The sequence below is a fragment of the Mastigoproctus giganteus genome, chromosome 6, assembly GCF_048544385.1.
Source record: "Mastigoproctus giganteus isolate SK-2022 chromosome 6, ASM4854438v1, whole genome shotgun sequence".
NCBI classification, from domain to species: domain Eukaryota; kingdom Metazoa; phylum Arthropoda; class Arachnida; order Uropygi; family Thelyphonidae; genus Mastigoproctus; species Mastigoproctus giganteus.
The window spans coordinates 162,845,687-162,868,061 of record NC_143580.1 but is presented as its reverse complement, the minus strand read 5'-3'; the positions used below and the strand labels follow the sequence as shown (position 1 = coordinate 162,868,061).

Here is a 22,375-nt window from a genome sequence, read left to right as displayed (position 1 = left end):
CGTGTCGAGCCTGCTTTAGCTTTCAAAACAGCCTGAATTCGTCTAGGCATGGATTGAACAAGATGCTGAAATGGGTAGGAATGGAGTACCATGCAGACATGAGTGTGTCATGCAGTACCTTGAGATTCGACTGAGGTCTAGGCCTGCAGCGAACAGCCCTTTCCAGCTCATCCCAAAGATGTTCAATAAGAGTGAGATCCCTGGACTGAGCAGACCACTGCAGGAAAGAAAAGTCATTGTCATGTTCCTGGAACCATTCCATAGTGATTCGGGCTTTGTGCACTGGTGCATTGTCCTGGTGGAAGTAACCACCTGACTGTCAACATGAACGGATTCTCTTAGTCAGATTTAGGTACGATGTGGCATTCAGATTTACATGTATGTGTAACAATGGATCCAACGTGTGTCAAGAAAACATTCCCCACACCAAAACATAAACGTGCCCCCCCCACCACTTTGCACAATAGTCGTCAGACATGATGGGTCCATGGATTCATGTTATTTTCGCCAATTCAAAATTTGAGCCTTCCATCACCATGATGCACCAGGAATTTCGACTCGTCAGACCAAGCAATTGTTTTCCAATCCTCGATATTCCAGTGCTGGTGTTGCTGTGCCCGCAGGTGGCATGCCCTCTTGTTTTTAATTGATAAGAAATGTACGCGATGTGGCCGTCTGCTTTTGTAGCTCATTCTCTACAAAGTGCGACTAGTGTCCATTGCGATATTTTGTTGTGCGCACTAGGTTGTATTCTGACGTGATGTGCGACATTGTGGCCCGTCTGTTTGCTTGCACAATTCTAGCCATCCTGCTCTGACCTGTCTGATCAACAAGCGATTTTCTTCCACAGAAGTGCCATTGAGAGGATGTTTTCTGTTCGTTGCACCATTCTCGATACACCTTCGAAACTGTGGTGCGTGAAAAGTTCAGAACTGCCGTTTTAGAGACGCTTTGTCCAGCACGGCTTGCACATACTACCATACCATGTCCGTTAGATCACTCCTTTCCTCTTCCCCCCCAATTCTTGTTATGGCTTGTACGCTTAACTGATATTGGAATGGTTATTCTGCTGCATTTATATCCACAACTGTGGTCATGTGACTTGCAATGGGACAAACCATTTGGGTGCACAGCAGGGGTGCACCTAATAAAGTGGCAGCACTGTGTATGTTGTAAATATTAAATAATAATAAAAAAATATACTACATGTACCCCCCCCCCCCCCGAAGTTTACATTCTTTTCCCCGGTGCATGTAACCCCGAAGTTTACATTCTCTCCTTCGGTGGAAACGTTCTGGATTCACACTGGTTTGGCGTGTGAAGAATTTAATTCAGTAAAATTCTACACCCTTTTAGGCGAATGTCTGCCTCGGGTTGACTGTAATGAATAAACAGATTTCAGTGTTAACCAAAGGAATCCCCCCCCCTCTGTCTCTTTCCTTTCCTCCACTGTAGGAATATATGTGGAAATACTGTATTGTGTCTTTTGGCTAATGTTTTGGATAAGACATGTTCTGTAAACAGCACGGTAGGCCAATGAATGTGCGGCGTATTTTATTTATAAAACGAAGAGTAGCTGTCAGTCGCTTTGCTGTTTTCTCTCAATTTTGCCAGTAATGCTCTTTTTGAAAATGATAAAAATTAAATAAAAGAAAACATGTAGAGTAATTTATTTATTAATCACTCACTAAATAGACATTATTTACATATAAGAGGGTAGCGCCAGTCCGTTGTCATATAAACAGAGAATATGGCATTCACGTTTGCTGCATTTTGCTATATATTGGCATTAATACTTACTGCTTTCTTAATATTTTTTGCCGTGTTTCACGTAAGTTTCTTTTCCTGTATGTTAGAGTATCCTGTGTGAGTGTGTTCTTTTTAAATTATTATTTAAATGTTTACTGCCTTTCTGGTTAAGTGAATAAAGCTCAAATTGAGAACATGAATGCGCCGCGCACATGGATGTTTGTAAACTTGCCGACCGCCCGGTGCTTTCTAAGTTATAAAAATGAAAATTTTTAAAATTTCATTTGCAATCATTACCTACGCAGATATTAGTTATTCCCGTTATTTAATTCATTTTTTTTTTTTTTTTTTTTAATTTCCTGCTGTTGATTTTTTTAAAAAGTATGCTAATCTTGTTCCTGTCAGCTGTATCGGGTATAGATAAATTTGAGTGTTTTAAAATATTTCTTCACTGTAGCTGACCTTTTCCTATCATGCTTGACTTTTATAACTGCTTTTCTACTAAGAAACTGATATAGTAATGGTGGGAGGTATCTGTATTCAGATTCTGACTCTCAACTAGCTTTGGTTATAAACACGGGCCTCCCACACCGAGTGAAAAAAAAAACTGGCCCGAGTTCGAATTCCATTAACCGTATTGTAATGATTTTTTAAGGTTTTTTTTTTTTTTTTTTTCACATTTTGGCTGGATTAGTCTCAGATGAGGGGTGTATATGAGATTTATCGTTCAATAAATGGCCAACTCTCGAAGAATACATGAAATCACAATATATGATGCCTTGGTGCAGAGGCGGACTGGGACCAAAACCAACGTTTCTAACTGCAGTACCAAATTTATGATTGGATGTATGGCCGTGGTGAGGATTTTGTTCCTTTTATTGAAAAATATTTTGGCTAAAGACAACCATTTACTGCTACTGTTCCCTCCGCCCACCCTCATCTCCTTACAGAGGGAAAGGGGAGCCATAAGGAGAAATTTCAAATAACAATGCTTAAAATAATTTGAGGCCACTTATTATTATTTTTTTAAATGGCATAACGATTCTAACCTGTAGTAGTAATGGCAAATGATGCAAGAAAGTAAGCTTATATAGCACAGCCAAAAAAAAAAAAAAAAAAACAGTTCACCCATCCTTGCCTTCCAAGAATTTATCTAGTTCTCCCTTGAATTTATTCAACCCATACACTTTACCAACAACAAATTAGAAGGCATGTTCCAACAATCAACCATCCTTATCAACTGTGTAGTACTAAACTCAGGGTAGTGGAAAATGAAAATGATCTGGGGTAATTGTGCACGAGGGGGGGGGGGCAACTTGAATTTATGCCCCCTCATGCACAATTACCTCTGGTCTTTTTCATTTTCCACTATCCTGAGTGTCAATAACAGTATCAACAATGTACTATACGGTTGATAAGTTACTCTGGGGTTATTGCTACCCATGTGCAGCACCTTGCATTTGTCAATGTTAAAACTTCAGCTGCAATTTTTGTAGATTTTTTACAGTAGCTCACCCTGATGAGTGTTATTAACCACCCAGCTAACCTTTGTATCTTCTGCAAACTTAGATGTTAAGCTTGATGTCTTTATTAATATCATTGATAAATATTGAAAACAGTGATGGACAAAGCACTGAACCCTGGAGAACTGAAGTAATAATATTAGTCCACGAAGAAGTGTGCCATTGATCACCACTCTGTCTTATTATTATTAGCCATATGGTACAAGGAAGTCTGAGGCTTATGCTGCACCAGCCAAAAAAAAAAAAAAAATTCTTAATTACCCTGAGAGAGAGAGAAAACAAGAGTCAGAAGTAGAAAGGAATCATCAAGAAAGAGAAGAATTATGATATCCAGCTCAGGACCCTTGGTGTTCTAAGCCCATACTAACCAGATGTGAGCCCCTGGGGTTCTCCCACTTAACCATTTCTTTATCCCTAGTAGAAACTTGGCCTTAATGCCACATTGCTCCAGTTTGTACAGCAGTCTTTTATGTGCAACAGTATCAAAAGCCTTCCTGAAATCCAAGCACACAATGATAGAATTATTTTTTGCATCCAGTTCCTTGTTCACTACGTCATAGTAATTTATCAAATTGGTTAGACACGACTCCCTTGACAAATCCATCCTGTAATTGCAGTATAATTGCATGCCTATCCAAATGGTGCTGCATTACTTCTTTAACCAGCGATCCTTATTTTCCCTGGAACAGATATTAAGCTAACAGGTCTGTAATTCCTAATGTGGTCTTTTGATCCCCCCCCCTTATGAATTGGGGAATATGTTCTCACTTCTCCAGCCCGTGGGGACCTCCCCCTCAATCCAAGGATGCTCTCATAATTTGAGAGTTAAGTGTCAAACAATGTTAACTACAAAATTGCATTTTTGTTTTGAGATAACTTTAGTTTTTATATATACAAATAATAATGCATATCATGTTATAGAACTGTTACTCTATAGTACTTTACAAGTTAGCTTAGGCTATAAGCACATTTCTGGTTAATCAAGGAAATGTTAAATGACTTTTTCTTGGTTAATTACAAAAACGTTTACTACAAAATGATTTTGTAGTTAACATTGTTTGACACTGAACCCTTGAATTATGGCTAATGGTTTGCTTGCCTCTCTTAATATAATTGAATAGATTCCATCTGCCCTGGGTGCCTTTTTTTTTATGTCCATCTTCGACAATTTCTCCTCCACTTTCCTTTCAATTATCAGAGTCATTTAGCTTCTCATTAGAGTTTGATAAACTTCTGGCATCTCCTTTCCGAAAGAATTCCCCTGTGTGAATGTAGATGCAAATTACCTATTCAATTTGTCCATAACCTGAGCAGTTTCATCAACAGGTAACTCATAGATATCAAGTGGTCCAATTTTTGATTCAACCTCTTCCTTCTCTACTGTTAATATAAGTATAGAAGCCTTTGTTGCTTTTCTTTACATTGTTTTCCAGAGACTTCTCATAATCTACCTTAGTCTGCCTAACCTCCTTTGTGACTTGATTACAGACTAATTTACAAATGTATATCTACCATAGGCTTCTGCATCACCTGATAATTTATATGCATCCCATGTACTTTTCTTCTCTGCCATGTATCTCAGTAGTTCATCTGACATCCATTTAGGTCTAAGCCTTGAGCAGTATTTCTTTGTTGGTATGAAAAGCTTAGTAACTTCTTTGATTACTTCCCATTTAGAATTTACTGTTGGTAACATCATCAGTTGGTTCCACCGCACAAAATTTAAAAACTGTCTGAGACCTCTGTAGTCACCCTTATGAAAGCAAAAGCCTTTACCCTTGACAGTGGTTATGTATTTAATTAAATTCCACATTAATACACTATGATCACTGCCACCGAGCGGGTCTTTTATCTGCAGATTCTTAATGCATGAAGAATCACTACCGATAGCCAGATCAAGAGTATTGCTTCTTGTTGTCTCTGTAACATGCTGCTGTAGAAAACAGTCATCAAATAAATTCATAAGTCTTGTTGGACCAACCCACAAATTCCAGTCAACATCTGGAAAGTTAAAATGCCCCTTTATGAAACTTTCTGATTTTGTCGCCCATTCTACTTTCCTGTATAGCTGTTTAGTATACTGATCACAGTCATTAGGCCTATATATACTCCTACTCGTTTTCGTTTTCTCAGTGCATATGTCACACCAAAGTGACTCTCAACATTGCACAGGCCACCCATGTAGACTGAACGCACTGCCTTAAATTTATTCTTAACTAAGAGTTCTTAACCCTGAACCTCTCCTGTCCTGTTTGTTCTTTCCTGTATACTTTGTACTCCCCATGTTCAAATTCACCATCACTTATGTCTCAGCTATTCTAAAATGTCTCTGCTGTTTCTAGAATGCTTGCATTCACCAACTTAATCAATGCTTCAGATTCATCAAATTTATTTACAATGCTCCTAGAACTAGTGTATATGCACATGTTTTACTCTTAGTTACCCTAACACATCCTGTGTATTCATTTGTCCATGGCCTGTATTCCCAAATACTTTGCTTTCCAGGCTGCTGTATGTACCAAAGTAGCAATGCAAGAATCACTTTCAGCTCTACCTGTAGCTCTAGTTAGTCTGTGTATCCCTCCTCCCCCAAGCTGGTAGTTGTCCGACCCACCTATCACTGCCTTCATAGCATCAGCAAATATTCTTGAACTTCTATTCAAGTGTATGGTGCCTCTGTAGCCAGGTGGGCAGGAGCAGCAGTGCGTAGCACACGCTCCTTGATTAGACCAGGGTTCGAGCCCGTGACCACCAAATACGGAGGATGCAGAAAGGTCAGGGAATGACCACCGCATATCCCTGGAGCAATATGGCCTTAGTTGCTAATGCTCCTAAAAACCAAATAGCAAAACAAAAAAAAAAAAATTCAAGTGTATTCCATCCCTGTAAAAACAGTCTCTCCTGTTAACAAACACAGACCACTCTGTTCTTGGTAACAGGAGGGTATAAAGCAACTCTTCAAAAGATAGCGCTGGTCAACACGTAAAATGTTATGAAAATAGCCAATCTTGACTAATTTTATGCTGCTGAACACAAAAATCACATTAAAATTTGTTAATTGGCTCTTGTTTTCAAATTACAGTTGGGGTCTCACATTAGTGATTTACACTGTAAATCACTAATGTGAGACTAATGTGTAGAATCTATATTATCAACTACGACTCTCGGCAAAACGCTTGGCAACACCACAGTTTCAACCACCTCACTCTTCATCACATGATTGGCAACTGTCACCTTGCTCTGCATCACTGGATAAATTGTCGTCTCAAATGCTCAACTCTTGTAGTAAGTCTTGAATATGGCCAGGTACTCAGTTAATGGTTGTTCTCTTTGAGATTCCTTTTTGCCTAGTATTTATGTCATGTAAGATTAATATTCCTCATAATTGTGTGAATAGTTCGGATGAGTTCTGTATATATGTGGAGAAGTCATGTTAGCTTCAAGAAAGTGTTCCTTAATTCGAGCCATAAAAAAGGCCTACTTCTTTTACTTTGGGTGTAAAGTTCAAGAACTTGGTTCCAAACATGTGCTGCACTACTTGTTCATCAAAACTCACTCAACGCGTGGGTGAATCAAAAGGGACGTTTTATGCCTTTTGCAGTGCCCATGATGTGGAGGGAGCCAAAAAATCATGTCACAGGGTGTTACTTCTGTATGGTGCCTCTTATTAGAAAAGAGATGACAAATGAAGAAAAATGGACAGTGACATACCCAAATATACCATCTGCAATTTGTCCCGTGCCTCATGGTGAAGTATTACCTTTTCCTGAAAGACAGGACTGTTTTTTTGTACATTCTGATGAAGACACTGATAAACATCAACTTGATATATGCAAAGAAGTACAGCAGCCATCTACTTCAAGGGATCCACTGTTTTGTCCAAACCTTTTATCCTTCTGAACCACATAAGATCACAGAAAGTGAGCTTAATCAGGGATATTGAACTGCCGAAGAATAAAGGCAGAGCTTTTGACTTTGAGGCTGCAACAGTAGAATCTTCTAGATCAATGGTTCCCACACTACTAAGATCTACGGACCCATTCAAAAATCAAAAAAAGGTTTATGGACCTGTGTATGAACACTGGGTTTTCTGAAAATAAAATTCAAAGTTTTATGTTTAAAACAACTAAACTTTATTCTTATTTTTACATAAATATATAATAATAACTTTATTTATCATCAATTGGCCTCTGTTTCGCAGACCCCCTGGAACTAGTCTGTGGACCCCAGTTTGGGAAACACTGTTCTAGATCTCTGTGAAAGTAACAAAATTTCGTACTCAAAATAAAGATTATAATAAATTCTATCAAATAGAAGGTGAACTCGCTGTTTGTAAGGATGTTTGTGGTCGAATGGCAGCAATGAACATGAGACATGTTTCCGAAGAATTGAGACAATTTATAGATGCTTCTAAAATATCAAGTGAACTAATCTGATTCATCCCCTTCCTTCTGGAGTTTACATATGTTAAGCACTCTCTGCTGTTTTTCTTTGCATTGTTTGTCAAAGATTCCTCATAATCTGCCTTCGCCTGCCTAACCTCCTTTGTGACTTGATTACAGACCAGCTTATATCTAACATAGACTTCTGTGTCACCTGATAATTTGTATACATCCCATGCATTTTTCTTCTCTGCCACAAGTCTCAGTTCATCTGATATCCATTTAGGCCTAAACTTTGAACAGTATTTCTTAGTTGATATGAAAAGCCTAGTAGCTTCCAAGGTTAATTTTTTGAATGCTTCCCATTTAGAATTTGCTGTTGGTAACATTATCAGTTGGTCCCACTGTATAGAACTTAAAAACTGTCTCAGAACACCGTAGTCACTTTTATGAAAGCAAAAACCCTTTCCTTTACCTCTGAGGTAGTTAGATCTTTGAGTGACTCCTACATCAGCACACTGTGATTGCTGCCACCTGGTGGTTCCTTTATCTGCAGATTCTTAATGCATGAAGAATCGCTACTGATAATCAGATCAACAGTATTACTCCCTCTGGTTGCCTCTGAAACATGCTGCTATAGAAAACAATCATCCAATAAATCCACAAAAGCCTTGCTAGTGTGGGAGTGACCAACCAACAAATTCCCATCAATATCTGGGAAGTTTAAATCCCCCATTATAAGACAATCTGACTTCCTCGCCCACTCTATTTTCCTGTACAGTTGTTCATTGTACTTATCAGAGTCATTAGGCCTATAACACACTCCTACTCTCTCAATTTTGCTTTCCCAGTGCTTATGTCACACCAAACTGACTCAATATTGTACTTCCAACCCATATCAACTGGATGCACTTCCTTAGATTTTGTTTCTTAACTAACAGCATAACCCCTCCTTTCTTCCTATCATGTCTATCCTTTTTGTACACATTTTACTCTCCCAACTACAATTCTGCCTTTCTGATATCTGTGACACCACGTCTTGGATATCCCAACAGTATCTGCCTTTAATGTTTTGACCAGCACCTCAAACTCATCAAATTTATTTACTAAACACCTAGAATTGGTATATATGCAAGTATACACAGCACATGTTCTTATTCTTAGCTCCACTTACCCAGCCCATGTATTTACTTGTTCCACGATGACTCCCAGCAGTCCTTGAAATCCCCAGCACCTTGTTTTCTAGGCTTCTGCTCATTCCAGTAGAAGCAGTGTAAGAATGACTTTCACTTTTGCCAGTGGCTACTGTTAATCTACACTGGTGTTCAAAGAAAATGCATCACTTAGAAATTTCACATTTCTAACTCTTTTTCATGATGGTATGTTACATTAATGACTAGCAACACAAATAGAAACAAAAAAAAACAAAAAAAAAACAATTTATTTATAGTTAAGGCAAAGCTAAGTAATATTTGACAGGTGCACTCAAAATATTCCAAAATGAGCATTTGCAACCTTTATACATCATGTTTTAGTAAACATGTCAATTATAGCTGAAATGTTATCAGAAGCCCTCAGTTTGCTTCAGTGCATCATTTTAAATGGAAAACAAAATGAAAAGTTCACCAGGTGCAAACTAATATTTAGTTGAACCGCCTCTGGTCCTGATGATAGCAGCACATCGTCGAGGCATTGACAAGGTCTGTTTCTGAAGAACTGACAGTTCGTGGTTCCAAACACTAATTATGGCTTTCTGAAGTTCACAAAGGGTCTTTGGTTTCTTTCTGGCAACTGCAGATTCCACACGATGCCAACAGTTCTATATAGAATTCAGGTCCGGGCTGTTTCCTGGCCAGCTAACAGTTGTAATGGACCATTCTTCCAACCATTTTTTAACCTGTAACAAATGTAAACACATTATGTAAACTGCATTAGAGGTTCGACAATTACTGTCAAACCTCTAATGCAGAAATGAAGCTAAAGTAACTACAGAAGTGCCTACTTTTCGCCCGATGACAAGGAGCAGAGTCTTCCTGAAAGATGCAGTTACTTGGCAGGTTGAAATGGTCTCTAATGGTTGGCAGCAATTTGCCATCCAATTTAGTCAGGTATCCATTGACATTTACGGAACCTTTTATAAACTACAGGTGACCTACTCCATGATACGAAATGCACCCCCATATATTATTTGGCTGGTAGGGAATTTTACTGTAGACACCATACAGTCTGGATGGTATTCTTCACCACGTCTATGGCGAATCATTTGTCTCCCATCAGGGCCATGCAGGTTGAATTTCTTCTCATCCGAGAAAATAACTGACTTTCACTGCTAGGGGGTCCATTTGACATGCTCCTTACACCAAATTAATCCAGCCCTTTTCATTTTTTTGTGTGAGCAGGGGCTTAGGACAACAGGCTACATGTCCATTTTTGAAGAGGTGTCTTCTGACTGTTACCGCACTTGCTAACACTCCTGTATGTTTTCCCATTCTCTTTTCAGCTCAGACGAAGAAGTTTTACGGTTTTTAAGGCATAAGCGCTTCAAAACGCGGTCCTGTTTTGGCGTAGAAACTCGTTTGCATCTGGTTTCTTTTTTCCTATCAGCGGAACCAGTATTCTTGAGTTTGGAAAGAAATCTACTCATCGGCGACTGATTACAGACACTGTTAGCAATATGATGGGAAGAACTACCTTCCTCACATAAAGCAACAAAAGCACTCTTTCTTCGTGGCGTCAACTGCACGTAACTCACCACCCTGACACAGTCAAGGAATGACTGCAACACTTGCAGAGCATGCTTATATAGCTGCAAGTAACAGCTGATGCAATATTAAATCATCACCTATGCGTGTCAATTTTATCTGATGCAATCTGTAAGAAATATTGCCATATACTTACGTTATTCGGAAGAAAATTACAATTTTAAAGGGCGATGCACTTTCTTTGAACATCACTGTATTTCTGTGTATGCCGCCAAGCTAGCAGTTTTCCAACCCACCTAACTTTGCCCCGATATCATCAGCAAATATTCTTGCACCCTTTGTATCCCATCCCTGTAGAAGCAGTCTCTCCTTGTATTGAGTGAAATAAAGTGTGTCCTGGACTTAGTGATATGAAAATAAGAGAATATTCACTACTGTACAAATCAAGATGTTAAAGACAAATTTTTTTTATATATATATATATATATATATATATATATATATGACATCCTCAATGTATACAAAAAAAAAGAACAGAATGGAATGCTTTCAAGTCACTCTGCCAGAATTTTATAGGAAATCAAAGAAAAATATGTGTAGCTTATCGACCAACTTTTTATTGATGAACTGAGTCGTAATATTAGCTTAAAAATTCATTTTCTATGTTTGCTTATTTATTATTATTATTTTTTTTTTTTTCTGTGCATGTTAAACAATTTTTGAATAAATTTGTAAAACAACTATGTTAAGTTTTTCAAAAACCAGATAGAAAGCAAAATTTTAATGTCAGTAATGTACGTTACATTATAAAATATATATGGATAACATTTTATTGTGCAAAAAAGCAAATTTTAAATTTGTTGATGAACATTACTAATAGGTTGCCAATAAAAGTAACTGTTGGGAGGATCACATTTAAGGTTTATGTTAAATTGCAAGTTAGTGCTTGATATAATACTTGTCCTGTGCAGTCATATCATTCCCTCTTCTTATATCTAAGGAATGGTTGGTTAGCTTCTAGGTTGGTGCGTATTGCAAAGAATATGTAATCTGAATTCCTGAAGGATTTTCAGCCAATATCTCTTAGTCCTGTACTACTCAACTAATATAAATTTATTTTCTAAAGGTATTTGAGATGTCTCTTTTAACTGTTATCACTTGCTCCTCTTAGGTGAATAAGCAGAGTGTGTTATTCACATTAGCATTAGTAGAGACATATGATGCAAGAAAGCAAGCTTATGCAGCATCAGCCAAAAAAAAAAAACTTCCACTTCACCCCTCCATTCGATCGAAATACCTGTCCAGCTGAGCCTTAAATTTATTTAGGTTATCAACTTCCCCAACAAGGGATGGAAGTCTATTCCACCAACCAACTACCCGCTGGCTAAAGGCAAATTTCCGCACATCTATCTTTCCTCAACTTGAATTTATGCCTTCTCAGGTGATTATTCTGAGCAAGAGGAAGAATCCCATCAGCATTGAGCATGCTCAAACCATTCAAGGCTTTATACACCTCTATCAGATCACCTCGCCGGTGTCTAGTCTCCAGACACTGTAATTTGCAAAACTTAAGCCTTTCTTCGTAAGAGCAACCCTTTGTTCCATTCACTAATCTTGTTGCCCTTCTCTGTACTCGTTCCAGCAGCTTTACATCCTTCTTGAAATGAGGCCTCCAGACCTGTATACAGTACTCAAGGTGTGTATTGCCTTATAGAAGGGGATAATCACTTCCTTATCCCTGCTAGAAAAATTCCTGTATATCATTGACAAGACACCATGAGCTACTCTTGCAGCCTGTCTGCACTGCTCAGAGAACTTCATATCTGTCTGCACAGTTACCCCCAGGTCCTTTTCATTCTCTACCACTGTCAGTGTAGTACCACAGAGTTGATATGTTGCTCTGGGGTTGCTGTTTCCCATATGTAGTACTTTACATTTGTCAATGTTAAACTTCATTTGCCACCTCTCAGCCCATCTGCTCAACCTTTCCAGATCCTTTTGCAGCAGCATAGTGTCAGTAGTGTCCTTGACAACCCTGTCAACCTGTGTATCGTCTGCAAACTTGGACATTAAGCTTGATATACCATCATCAATATCATTTATAAATACAGTAATACCCCGAAGTTACGCGATAGGTGGGTCCGACGAAAATCGCGTAAGTCGAATTCGCGTAAGTCGGGGTACAACTTTGCATATAAATACATATAAATTTTGCTTAATTGGGACCAAGGACTAACAAAAACACTAGTTTAGAAGAAAAATATTAATAAAATTGCAGTTATTTATACATATTAATACAAAATATGTATTAAAAAAAACAAATGACTTACGTAAAAAAGTTATTTCGATGTCGATGGCTTCATAAAATCTAACAAATTCGTCTGACGACACAGCGCGTTCTTTTTTTCACGCAGAATTTCTTCGTAGCAAGCTAATAATTTTTTTTATTCCTTGCTTTGTAGCTATAACGCGTTCTTCGTTGGAGGCTATGTTTTCTAAAATTTTTAAGCCCTTTACAATTGAGCCCTTTTCAATTTTCAACTGTCAAGTTTGCAATTGTCATGTGTTTTTCGCCGTTGCTTCATTTAGGCCTGTAGCACGTGCAATATCACATGGTCTTTCATTTCGCTCAAAGCGTTTCACAATTTCATATTTTTTCTCCATCGACAGAGGTGGACTGGCCATAAGCCTTACCGGGGAAACCCCGGTGGGCCAGTGTGATTTTGGCCATAAACCATAGTATGAGGCCACTATAAATTTTCCCGGGTAAGAATCTTTGACCCAGACTGCCTCTGTTTATTGCTTTATAATTGCTTTTCTTTTTCTCTCTGATTCTGCAGTGTCTTCACCAGGACGCTTCCTTTTCACACCTTTTAATTAAGTATTTTACTCATTTTTAGGGAATAAAGAACAATTACAAAACGAGGAGGCACGCTGGATACGCATAAACAAAGCTGCGCGCATGTAGCAACTGAATAAACAACACCATAAAGGCAGAGATACACTATTAACACCTCGCATTTCTAGGGGTTACTACCATAAAACAATAAAAATCCAGTTGCGTTTCTGCTAGTGAAATCTGTTATAAACTGGTAGTAAACTCTATCTAATTGCATTTGCGATTATACCGATAGCTGGAATTGTGTTGGTTTTTACGTTATTATGGTGAAATGTGTTTTCCCTTCACTGATATAAAAAACATAAAAGCAACAAAGTTGAATTTTGTTCATCTTTCGCTCTCATTCTCCGCCGTCGCACCGTATATGGATAACATATGAAAAACGACCTTGAAGATAGTGGGCGGCAGCGTTGCCAAACGAGAACCGCGTAACTCCGAGTTCGTGTAAGTCGGGGTAGCGTAAGTCGGGGTATTACTGTACAGAAAACAATAATGGACCCAACACTGAGCCCTGAGGGACTCCACTAATAACATTAGTCCACGATGAGCAGTGTCCATTGATTACCACTCTCTGTCTTCTCCCCCTCAACCACCCCTTTATCCATAGCAGCAATTTGCCTCCAATGTCACACTGCTCCAATTTGTGTAGCAGTCTTCCATGTGCAACAGTATCAAAAGCCTTTCTAAGATCCAAGTATATAATATCAAAGTTATTCCCTGCATCCAGTTCTTTTGTGACTGCATCATAGTATCCAATCAGGTTGGTCAGGCAAGACTTCCCCTTAACAAAACCATGCTGTGTCTGAGCTATAACTGAAGTCTTGTCTAAATGATCCTGCAGTGCTTCTTTAACCAGTGCCTCCATTAATTTTCCTGGAACAGAAGTTAAACTCACAGGTCTATAATTACTTGTCAGCCTTTGATCCTCCTTTGTGTATTGGGGTCACATTGGCACATCTCCAGTCTATGAGTACCTCCCCTGAGTCCAAGGAAGCTCTCATAATTATGGCTAAGGGTTTGCTTACTTCCTTTGCTGCCTGCTTTAATATTTATTTATTTTATTATTAGCTATATGGTGCAAGGAGGCCTGAGGCTTATGCTGCACCAGCCAAAAGAAAATTCCCCAATTACTGTGTGTGTGTGTGTGTGTGTGTGTGTGTGTGTGTGTGTGTGTGTGTGTGTGTCAAAAGTAGAAGGGAATCACCAAGAAAGAGAAGAATGATGATATCCAGCGACCCTGGGTGTCTCAAGCCTATACTCCCCAGATGTGGGCCCCTGGGGTTATGATCTTAAGTCAGGGGGGTACCTTTTACTTTTCTTCATAGCTTCACAGGATTCATATTTGAAGGTAATTTTTATATTAGAGTGGTCTTTGTGCCTTGTTTTTGGATGTTACAACACTTTGATTGTGTGAGGATTGGCTGTTTTGTTGTTCTTTTCATTAATTAGGACTGTTTTGAATTTCATCAAGTTTACATCCTTAGCAACGTCCTGAAGATCTTAAGTCTCTTATCTAGAATTTGATCATTTGGTGTGTTGGTATGCCACAATAGGGCCAGTGGTTTGCTCTTTTTTACTTTTTAAGGAACATTCTAGTATTAGTAGAGTCAAATAATGCAAGGAAGTGTGCATAAACAAAAAAAACTTCCCATATCACCTACCCATCCCCTCTAATTTTTCTTATTTTATTAAAAGTATTCACTTCCACAATACCAGATGGAAGTTTGTTCCAATGACAATCTACCCACTAGCTGAAAGAAAATTTCTGTACATCTATCATGCAACCCTCCTTTTTGAGTTAAAATTTATGCCCTCTTATGTGCATAGTCTGAGCAAGAGGAGGTATGCCATCAGCATTGAGCTTCCTCTTCTGTTCTTTCTTTTCCTATAAAGTTTTTCTTTTTTTACAGTTTTTGCTGTAAAGTTTTTCCTCTTAGAAGAGATGGGACATTGGTAGCAAAATTATTCCTTTTACTTTTGCAGTTATTTTTCTTTATTCTTCATTAGATGAGCTTATTTTTGTTCTTTTTATTTTTGAGAATAATATATATATATATCTGATAATTAAAATAAATATGATATTTAAAATAAAAACATCAGCCAGTAGTACGGCAATAATACAGAGCGAAACAAAACGCAAAATAATATAAAATAAACAAACAGGGAAGGGAAAGTAGAGATAATAGGACCAAAAGGTAGTCGATAATCCCCTGTATAATTTAGTCAATTAAGTCATTAAACCCAATTAATAAAAAATGTAAATTTAAAATAATGCCAATTATAAATAATTTAGCGGTACCCCCCTCGAAGGTACCAGTTCCAAAAGACGTGAAATATCACCAAAAAAAGATTAAAGAAACTACCAAAAAACTAAAATATCAAAATAATAAATCAAAAAGATAGACTGGCCATCATGCCCCATATCGACAGAGGACCACGAGGCCAATAATGGTCATGGAATCGCTGCATTTCAATCGTCATACAAATCATCGCAACGGCAGAAATACCGAAGAACCAAACCACCCTTCCATTCTCCGATAGATCAACCAATGCAGAGGATCTGCATGGCGGTGGTCCTTATGCAGCGAAAAATAATCTATAGAACAGACAGCACTCTAGATCAGAGCCACACCACTGACATAATGCAAGCTTAACCAGCTTATATAATAGAAAGGAAAAGAATAGATGGCGGCACAGGCGCTGCTTATTTAGCATATCAACCCACTACTACCACTAATTTATATTATGTGAGGTAAAAGTTAGGCAAATGTAATAAAAATAAATAAATATGGCTGTGCCGCCATCTATTCTTTTCGTCAGGGAAACGGGGAACATGCTTTGTAAAAAGGATAGGTGGAATAGGACCAGGGTATGTCTGCCAGGGGCAAAGGTTGATGACGTTGTAGAGCGGATATCATCTTTTAAGGGCACAAAAGGTGATATAGTTGTACACGTTGGCACTAATGATATTAAGAGTAGGAGACCGGCGGAATTACTTATCAAGTACAGGTCACTGTTGAAAAAAAGCCGTGAATTAGGGTTGAACTTGAAAGTGTCTGCAATTCTGCCCAGACACGATAGGAGGGAGTATATGATGAGAGCCTTGTCGATCAATTTGGCCCTGGAGGGATTGTGCAAGGCTCAAGGGGTAGAATTTTTTTCAGCCTGGACTGTACTTGTTAACAGGAGAGATAGCTTCTACAGGGATGGGATACACTTAAATAGAAAGGGTGCAAGAATTTTTGCTGATGCTGTCGAGGCAGTGTTAGGTGGGTCGGAAAACTGCTAGTTGGGGGGGGGATACAAGGACTAATAGATTAACAGTAGCCACTGGCAGAGGTGGAAGTGATTCTTGCTGCTTCTATTGAAATGAGCAGAAGCCTGGAAAACAAGATGCAGGATATTTCAGAGACTGCTGGTAGTCATTGCGGTACAAGTAAACACATGGGTTGTGTTAGGGTAGCTAAGAATAGAAACAGGTGCATGTATACCTGCGTGTACACCAATGCTAGGAGTTTGGTAAATAAATTTGATGAATTTGAGGTATTGCTCAAAACATCAAAGGCAGATATTGTTGGGATATCAGAGACGTGGTGTCACACAGATATAAGTAATGCGGAACTGGAATTTGGGGAATACAATGTGTATAGAAAGGATAGACAGGACAGGAGGGGAGGAGGGGTTATGCTATTAATTAAGAAACACGTAAAGTCCAAGGAAGTGAAGCCAGTCGACATCGATGGACAGGGCAGTGTCGAGTCAGTCTGGTGTGACATAAGCATAGGGAAATTAAAATTGAGAGTAGGAGTGTACTATAGGCCTAATGACTCTGAGTATAATAAGATATTGTACAGGGAAATAGAGTGGGCCAGTAAATCAGAGAGTCTTATAATGGGGGATTTTAATTTCCCAGATATTGACTGGAATTTGTGGATTGGTCACTCGCACACAAGCAAGGCTTTTGTGGATTTATTGGATGATTGTTTTCTACATCAGCATGTTCGTGAGGCAACAAGAGGGAGCAATACTCTTGATCTGATTATCAGTAGTGATTCTTCATGCATTAAGAATCTGCAGATAAATGATCCACTAGGTGGCAGTGATCACAGTGTGTTGAAGTGGGATTTACTCAAGGAGGTAACTACCATCAGAGGTAAAGGGAAGGGTTTTTGTTTTCGTAAAGGCGACTATGATGGTCTGAGACAGTATTTAAATTCTATACAGTGGGACCAACTGATGATGTTACCAACAGCAAACTCAAAATGGGAAGCATTCAAGGAACTAATCTTGGAGGCTACCAGGCTTTACATACCAACTAAGAAATATTGTTCAAGGTTTAGGCCTAAATGGTTGTCAGATGAATTAATGAGACATGTGGCAGAGAGGAAAAATGCATGGGATACATACAAATTAATGGGTGACATGGAAGCCTATGATAGATATAAGTTGGTCTGTAACCAAGTCACAAAGGAGATTAGGCAGGCAAAGGCAGACTACGAAAAATCCTTGGCAAAGGATGCAAAGAAAAACAGAAAAGAGTTCTTTACATATTTGAACTCGAGAAGGAAAGGGATGAATCAGATTGGTCCACTGGATATTGATGGTTCAACAGTTGAGGATCCTGCTCAGGTGGCTAACAATCTAAACGAGTATTTTGCATCTACATTCACGCATGAGGAGTTATTCAGGAAGGAGAATGATGTAGGTAAAGTAAACATTGGCAGTGAGCTGGATGATTTTGTAATAACTGAGAGGAAAGTGGAGGAGAGATTGTTGAGGATAAACATAAAAAAGGCACCTGGGGTGGATGGGATCTATCCAGTTATATTAAAGGAGGCAGCAAAGGAAGTATGCAAACCCCTAGCCATAATTATGAGAGCTTCTTTGAACTCAGGGGAGGTACCCATAGACTGGAGATGTGCAAATGTAACCCCAATTCACAAAGGAGGATCAAAGGCTGACACAAGTAATTATAGACCTGTTAGTTTAACTTCTGTTCCAGGTAAATTAATGGAGGCACTGGTTAAAGAAGCACTGCAGGATCATCTAGACAAGAATTCAGTTATAGCTCAGACGCAGCATGGTTTTGTTAAGGGCAGGTCTTGCCTGACCAATTTGATTGGATACTATGATGTAGTCACAAAAGAACTGGATGCAGGGAATAACTTTGATATTATATATTTGGATCTTAGAAAGGCTTTTGATACTGTTGCACATGGAAGACTGCTGCACAAATTGGAGCAGTGTGGCATTGGAGGCAAATTGCTGCTATGGATAAGGGGTTGGTTGAGTGGCAGAAGACAGAGAGTGGTAATCAATGGACACTGCTCAACGTGGACTAATGTTATTAGTGGAGTTCCTCAAGGTTCAGTGTTGGGTCCGTTGTTGTTTTCGGTGTTTATGAATGATATTGATGATGGGATATCAAGTTTAATGTCCAAGTTTGCAGATGATACAAAGGTTGGCAGGGTCGTTAAGGACACTACTGACGCTATGCTGCTGCAACAGGATCTGGAAAGGTTGAACAGATGGGCTGAGAGGTGGCAAATGAAGTTTAACATTGACAAATGTAAAGTACTACATATGGGAAACAGTAACCCCAGAGCAACGTATCAACTCTGCGGTACTACACTGTCAGTGGTGGAGAATGAAAAGGACCTGGGGGTAATTGTGCAGGCAGATATGAAGTTCTCTGAGCAGTGCAGACGAGCTGCAAGAGTAGCTCATGGTGTCTTGTCAATGATATACAGGAATTTTTCTAGCAGGGATAAGGAGGTGATTATTCCTTTGTATAAGGCAATGGTTAGGCCACATCTTGAGTACTGTATACAAGGTCTGGAGGCCTCATTTCAAGAAGGATGTAGAACTGCTGGAACGGGTACAGAGAAGGGCAACAAGATTAGTGAATGGAACAAAGGGTTGCTCTTACGAAGAAAGGCTTAAGTTTTGCAAATTACAGAGTCTGGAGACTAGGCACCGGCGAGGTGATCTGATAGAGGTGTATAAGGCTTTGAATGGTTTGAGCATGCTCAATGCCAATGGGATTCTTCATCTTGCTCAGAATAATCACCTCAGAGGGCATAAATTCAAATTGAGGAAGGACGGATGTCGGATAGATGTGCGGAAATTTGCCTTTGGCCAGCGGGTGGTTGGTTGGTGGAACCGACTTCCATCACTTGTTGTAGAAGTTGATAGCCTAAACAAATTTAAAGCTCAACTGGACAGGTATTTCGAACGAACAGATATGTGAAATGGGAGTGGGGTTTTTTTTTTGGCTGATGCTGAATAAGCTTGCTTTCTTGCATCATATGCCTCTACTAATGCTAATGCTAATATATATATATATATGTTTTTTTTTTTTTTTTTTTTTACTTTATGCTATTCTCATCCTTATTTCTTCGTCTTCTGCTGTTCTGTCTCCTGGGAGTGTGTGTGTGTGTATTGTTGCTGGCACAGGGTTCTTTTGAATGACTCCAAACTATCTTTGGACATTCAGTGCGTGACTGTTGAGGTTGGCCATGGTTCATGCTGAGTTGTGGCCTACCTCCCCGTGGTGTAGACGGACACTGGCCAGGCTTTCCAGGTGATCGCCTGCCTGGTGACAAAACGGCCGGAAACAAGTAAGTAAACAACACACACACTGCACGAACGTAACATTTCACACATTTCTGGCCTGTTACAGTGCTCTGTAACTATCACAGTGTACAAAGACAGAGTTGAACTTTCGTTCAAGTGCTGTCCTACATAAGATACTATTTGGAAAATTAAATGCACAGGGCATAATCCTTATGGGTTTTGATAATTAACTATATAGTATCGGTGTAAATACACCATAGTTAACCCATATATTTGAACTACGTATGTAGCATAGAGGGCATCGTTTTAATTGTATCTCATAATGGGGTTGCCTTCACAGCGAGATAGCTACTATTGCATTACTTCAAATAAGTAATGCTTCTCTAGTAGAGAAGACTACTGTTATTTATTTTCAGCGGTACCACCACCCAGACGATCGTTTCGAAGCTGTGTGGCTTCATCATCAGTGGGCGGGCAGGTACCCAGGTAATACAACAAGTCATCACAACAAAATTAAATGCACAGGGCATTTAATTTTTCAAATACATTACCACCACACCCTTTTGGCATCTCTCATAATGTGGATATAACTTCGCAACTGTGATGGCTTGTTGTATTACCTGGGTACCTGCCCGCCCACTGATGATGAAGCCGCACAGTTTCGAAATGATCGTCTGGGTGGTGGTATCGCTGAAAATAAATAACAGTAGAGAAGCGTTATTTATTTGAAGTAATGCAATAGTAGCTATCTCGTTGTGAAGGCAACCACATTATGAGATGCAATTAAAACGATGCCCTCTACGCTACATATGTAGTTCAAATATATGGGTTAAGTATGGTGTATTTACGCCGATACTATATAAATAAGACACTATACATGTCTACATTAGATTACCTTCATTTTATTCTCTTTAAATTTCAGTTTGCTGGCATTCTGAAATTTACAGTTTTCTTTTGCCAGTCATTGTGTTGTTGTTTTTTTTTTTTTTATATATATATATATATATATATGCAGATGTGCTGTGTGGTCAGTGTGTATGCATTTTATCATGATCTACCAATGTTGCTGTACTTCTAGAGTGGTACCATACACTGGTGATATTCCTTCTATCTCTTTCTCCACATGCATGCACTCACACTTTTTAACTTTTTTTTTTTTTTTTTTTTTTAACAGGTTATTGCTTTTGATGAGCTGAAGTCTGATTATAAGAATCCTATAGATCAGTGCAACAGTTTAAATCCAGTAAGTTTTCAGATTTTGTCCCTGAAGTAGCAGATATGGAGTTTCTTTCACCTTTTTTTTGTAGTTTATTTCTGCAATTTGAAAAGATATGTACAATTTTTTTATGTGCTTTTATAATTAGCATAAGTAATTACTGTATTATGTGAAATCATTTATCATGTTGCTGCTTATGTCTTAGCAGGGGTTTGTAATTTAGTTTGTTCTCATCTAATAATGTTGAATAATATAAATTTTAATAATAACGAAAATATCATATATTCAAATGTTATAGGTATAAGGGGTGTCTCAGGTATAAGGGGTGTCTCACAAGTTTGTAATGACTTCAGAGGGTGATTTCTGAGCTCTTTCTAATTGAAAGTGCTATAACAGTATGAGTTTGGTTCTTGACTGTTATTGAAATTATTTGAAATGTAGTGTCTTGAAGGGGTCTGTTATTGGAAAAAAATATTTTTATTGGGAAAAAGATGGCATTACTTGTATATTACATTGAAAAAAAAAATTGGAAAATTTTTACATTGGACAGTCTACATTATTTAGATTACAGTAATTGCTCAGAATGTTGGCCTGGATGCAAAATCAGTTTTATTTTACTGGTGAATTTAATGTTTTAGATATTAACTGAACAGTGGCTTGATAGCCACTGTTCGATTAATATTTACAAACTATATTTTATGCAAAAGTGTCTTGCAAGCTTAGGAAGGAACCTCCCCCATTTCCCATAGGCCCTTGCTCTGCTACTTGCAGATATTTTCAGGTATGTAACCCCGTGAAAGCAAGATTCTGTTGTATTCTTAATAAACAGTTTTGAGAATTACCATTGCTATTTAAAAAAATCTTTCTGAAAAGAAAATATAAAAATGAATATACACTAAAATTTTATTTTTATATAAACTCACACAATATATAAAAACTCACAATCAGACTTCTCTCTAATGAACTTCCATATAACGAAATTTTCTGTATAGCAAACTTTTTTTTTTTTTTTTTTTTTTCTATTTCCCCTTGGTCATTACATTGAAATTTGTTTCCGTATAACGAACTAATTTCAAGAGACCTCCATATGCATCGTTCACACCTCTGGCCTTTAGGCAATAAAGCTGATACTGTAGAAAGTGCGAATTAAGAGCTGAAAGGGTTAAGCATTAATCCCTTTAGCTTTTAATAAAGCCATTAATTCCACGAATAAGAGCTAAAACATTTTACAATTTAATGGTGCCTGTAAAACCCTGCAGGGGAAAACTGGCCAACCACGGCACGGGATAGAAAATGTTGGAAGGTTTTGTGAGAGGCCTTTGCCCAGC

At 38.4% G+C, this 22,375-nt stretch overlaps 1 protein-coding gene across 4 annotated transcripts in view; it reads left to right on the top strand.

Moving 5' to 3' along the window:
• Positions 1-1,749: 1,749 nt before the first annotated feature.
• cni (protein cornichon) overlaps positions 1,750-22,375 on the top strand; it is a 154,116-nt gene continuing 133,490 nt past the window's right edge. For 3 of the 4 annotated variants that reach the window (XM_090375450.1, XM_090375452.1, XM_090375451.1), the window contains exons 1-2: positions 1,750-1,831; positions 21,006-21,074. In XM_090375450.1, the coding sequence (XP_090231576.1) occupies positions 1,751-1,831; positions 21,006-21,074 (150 nt within the window). In that variant the 5' untranslated portion in view covers position 1,750. Of the gene's footprint in view, positions 1,832-7,263; positions 7,331-21,005; positions 21,075-22,375 lie in introns of those variants that run through there. The other variant, XM_090375453.1, reaches the window with a different exon arrangement.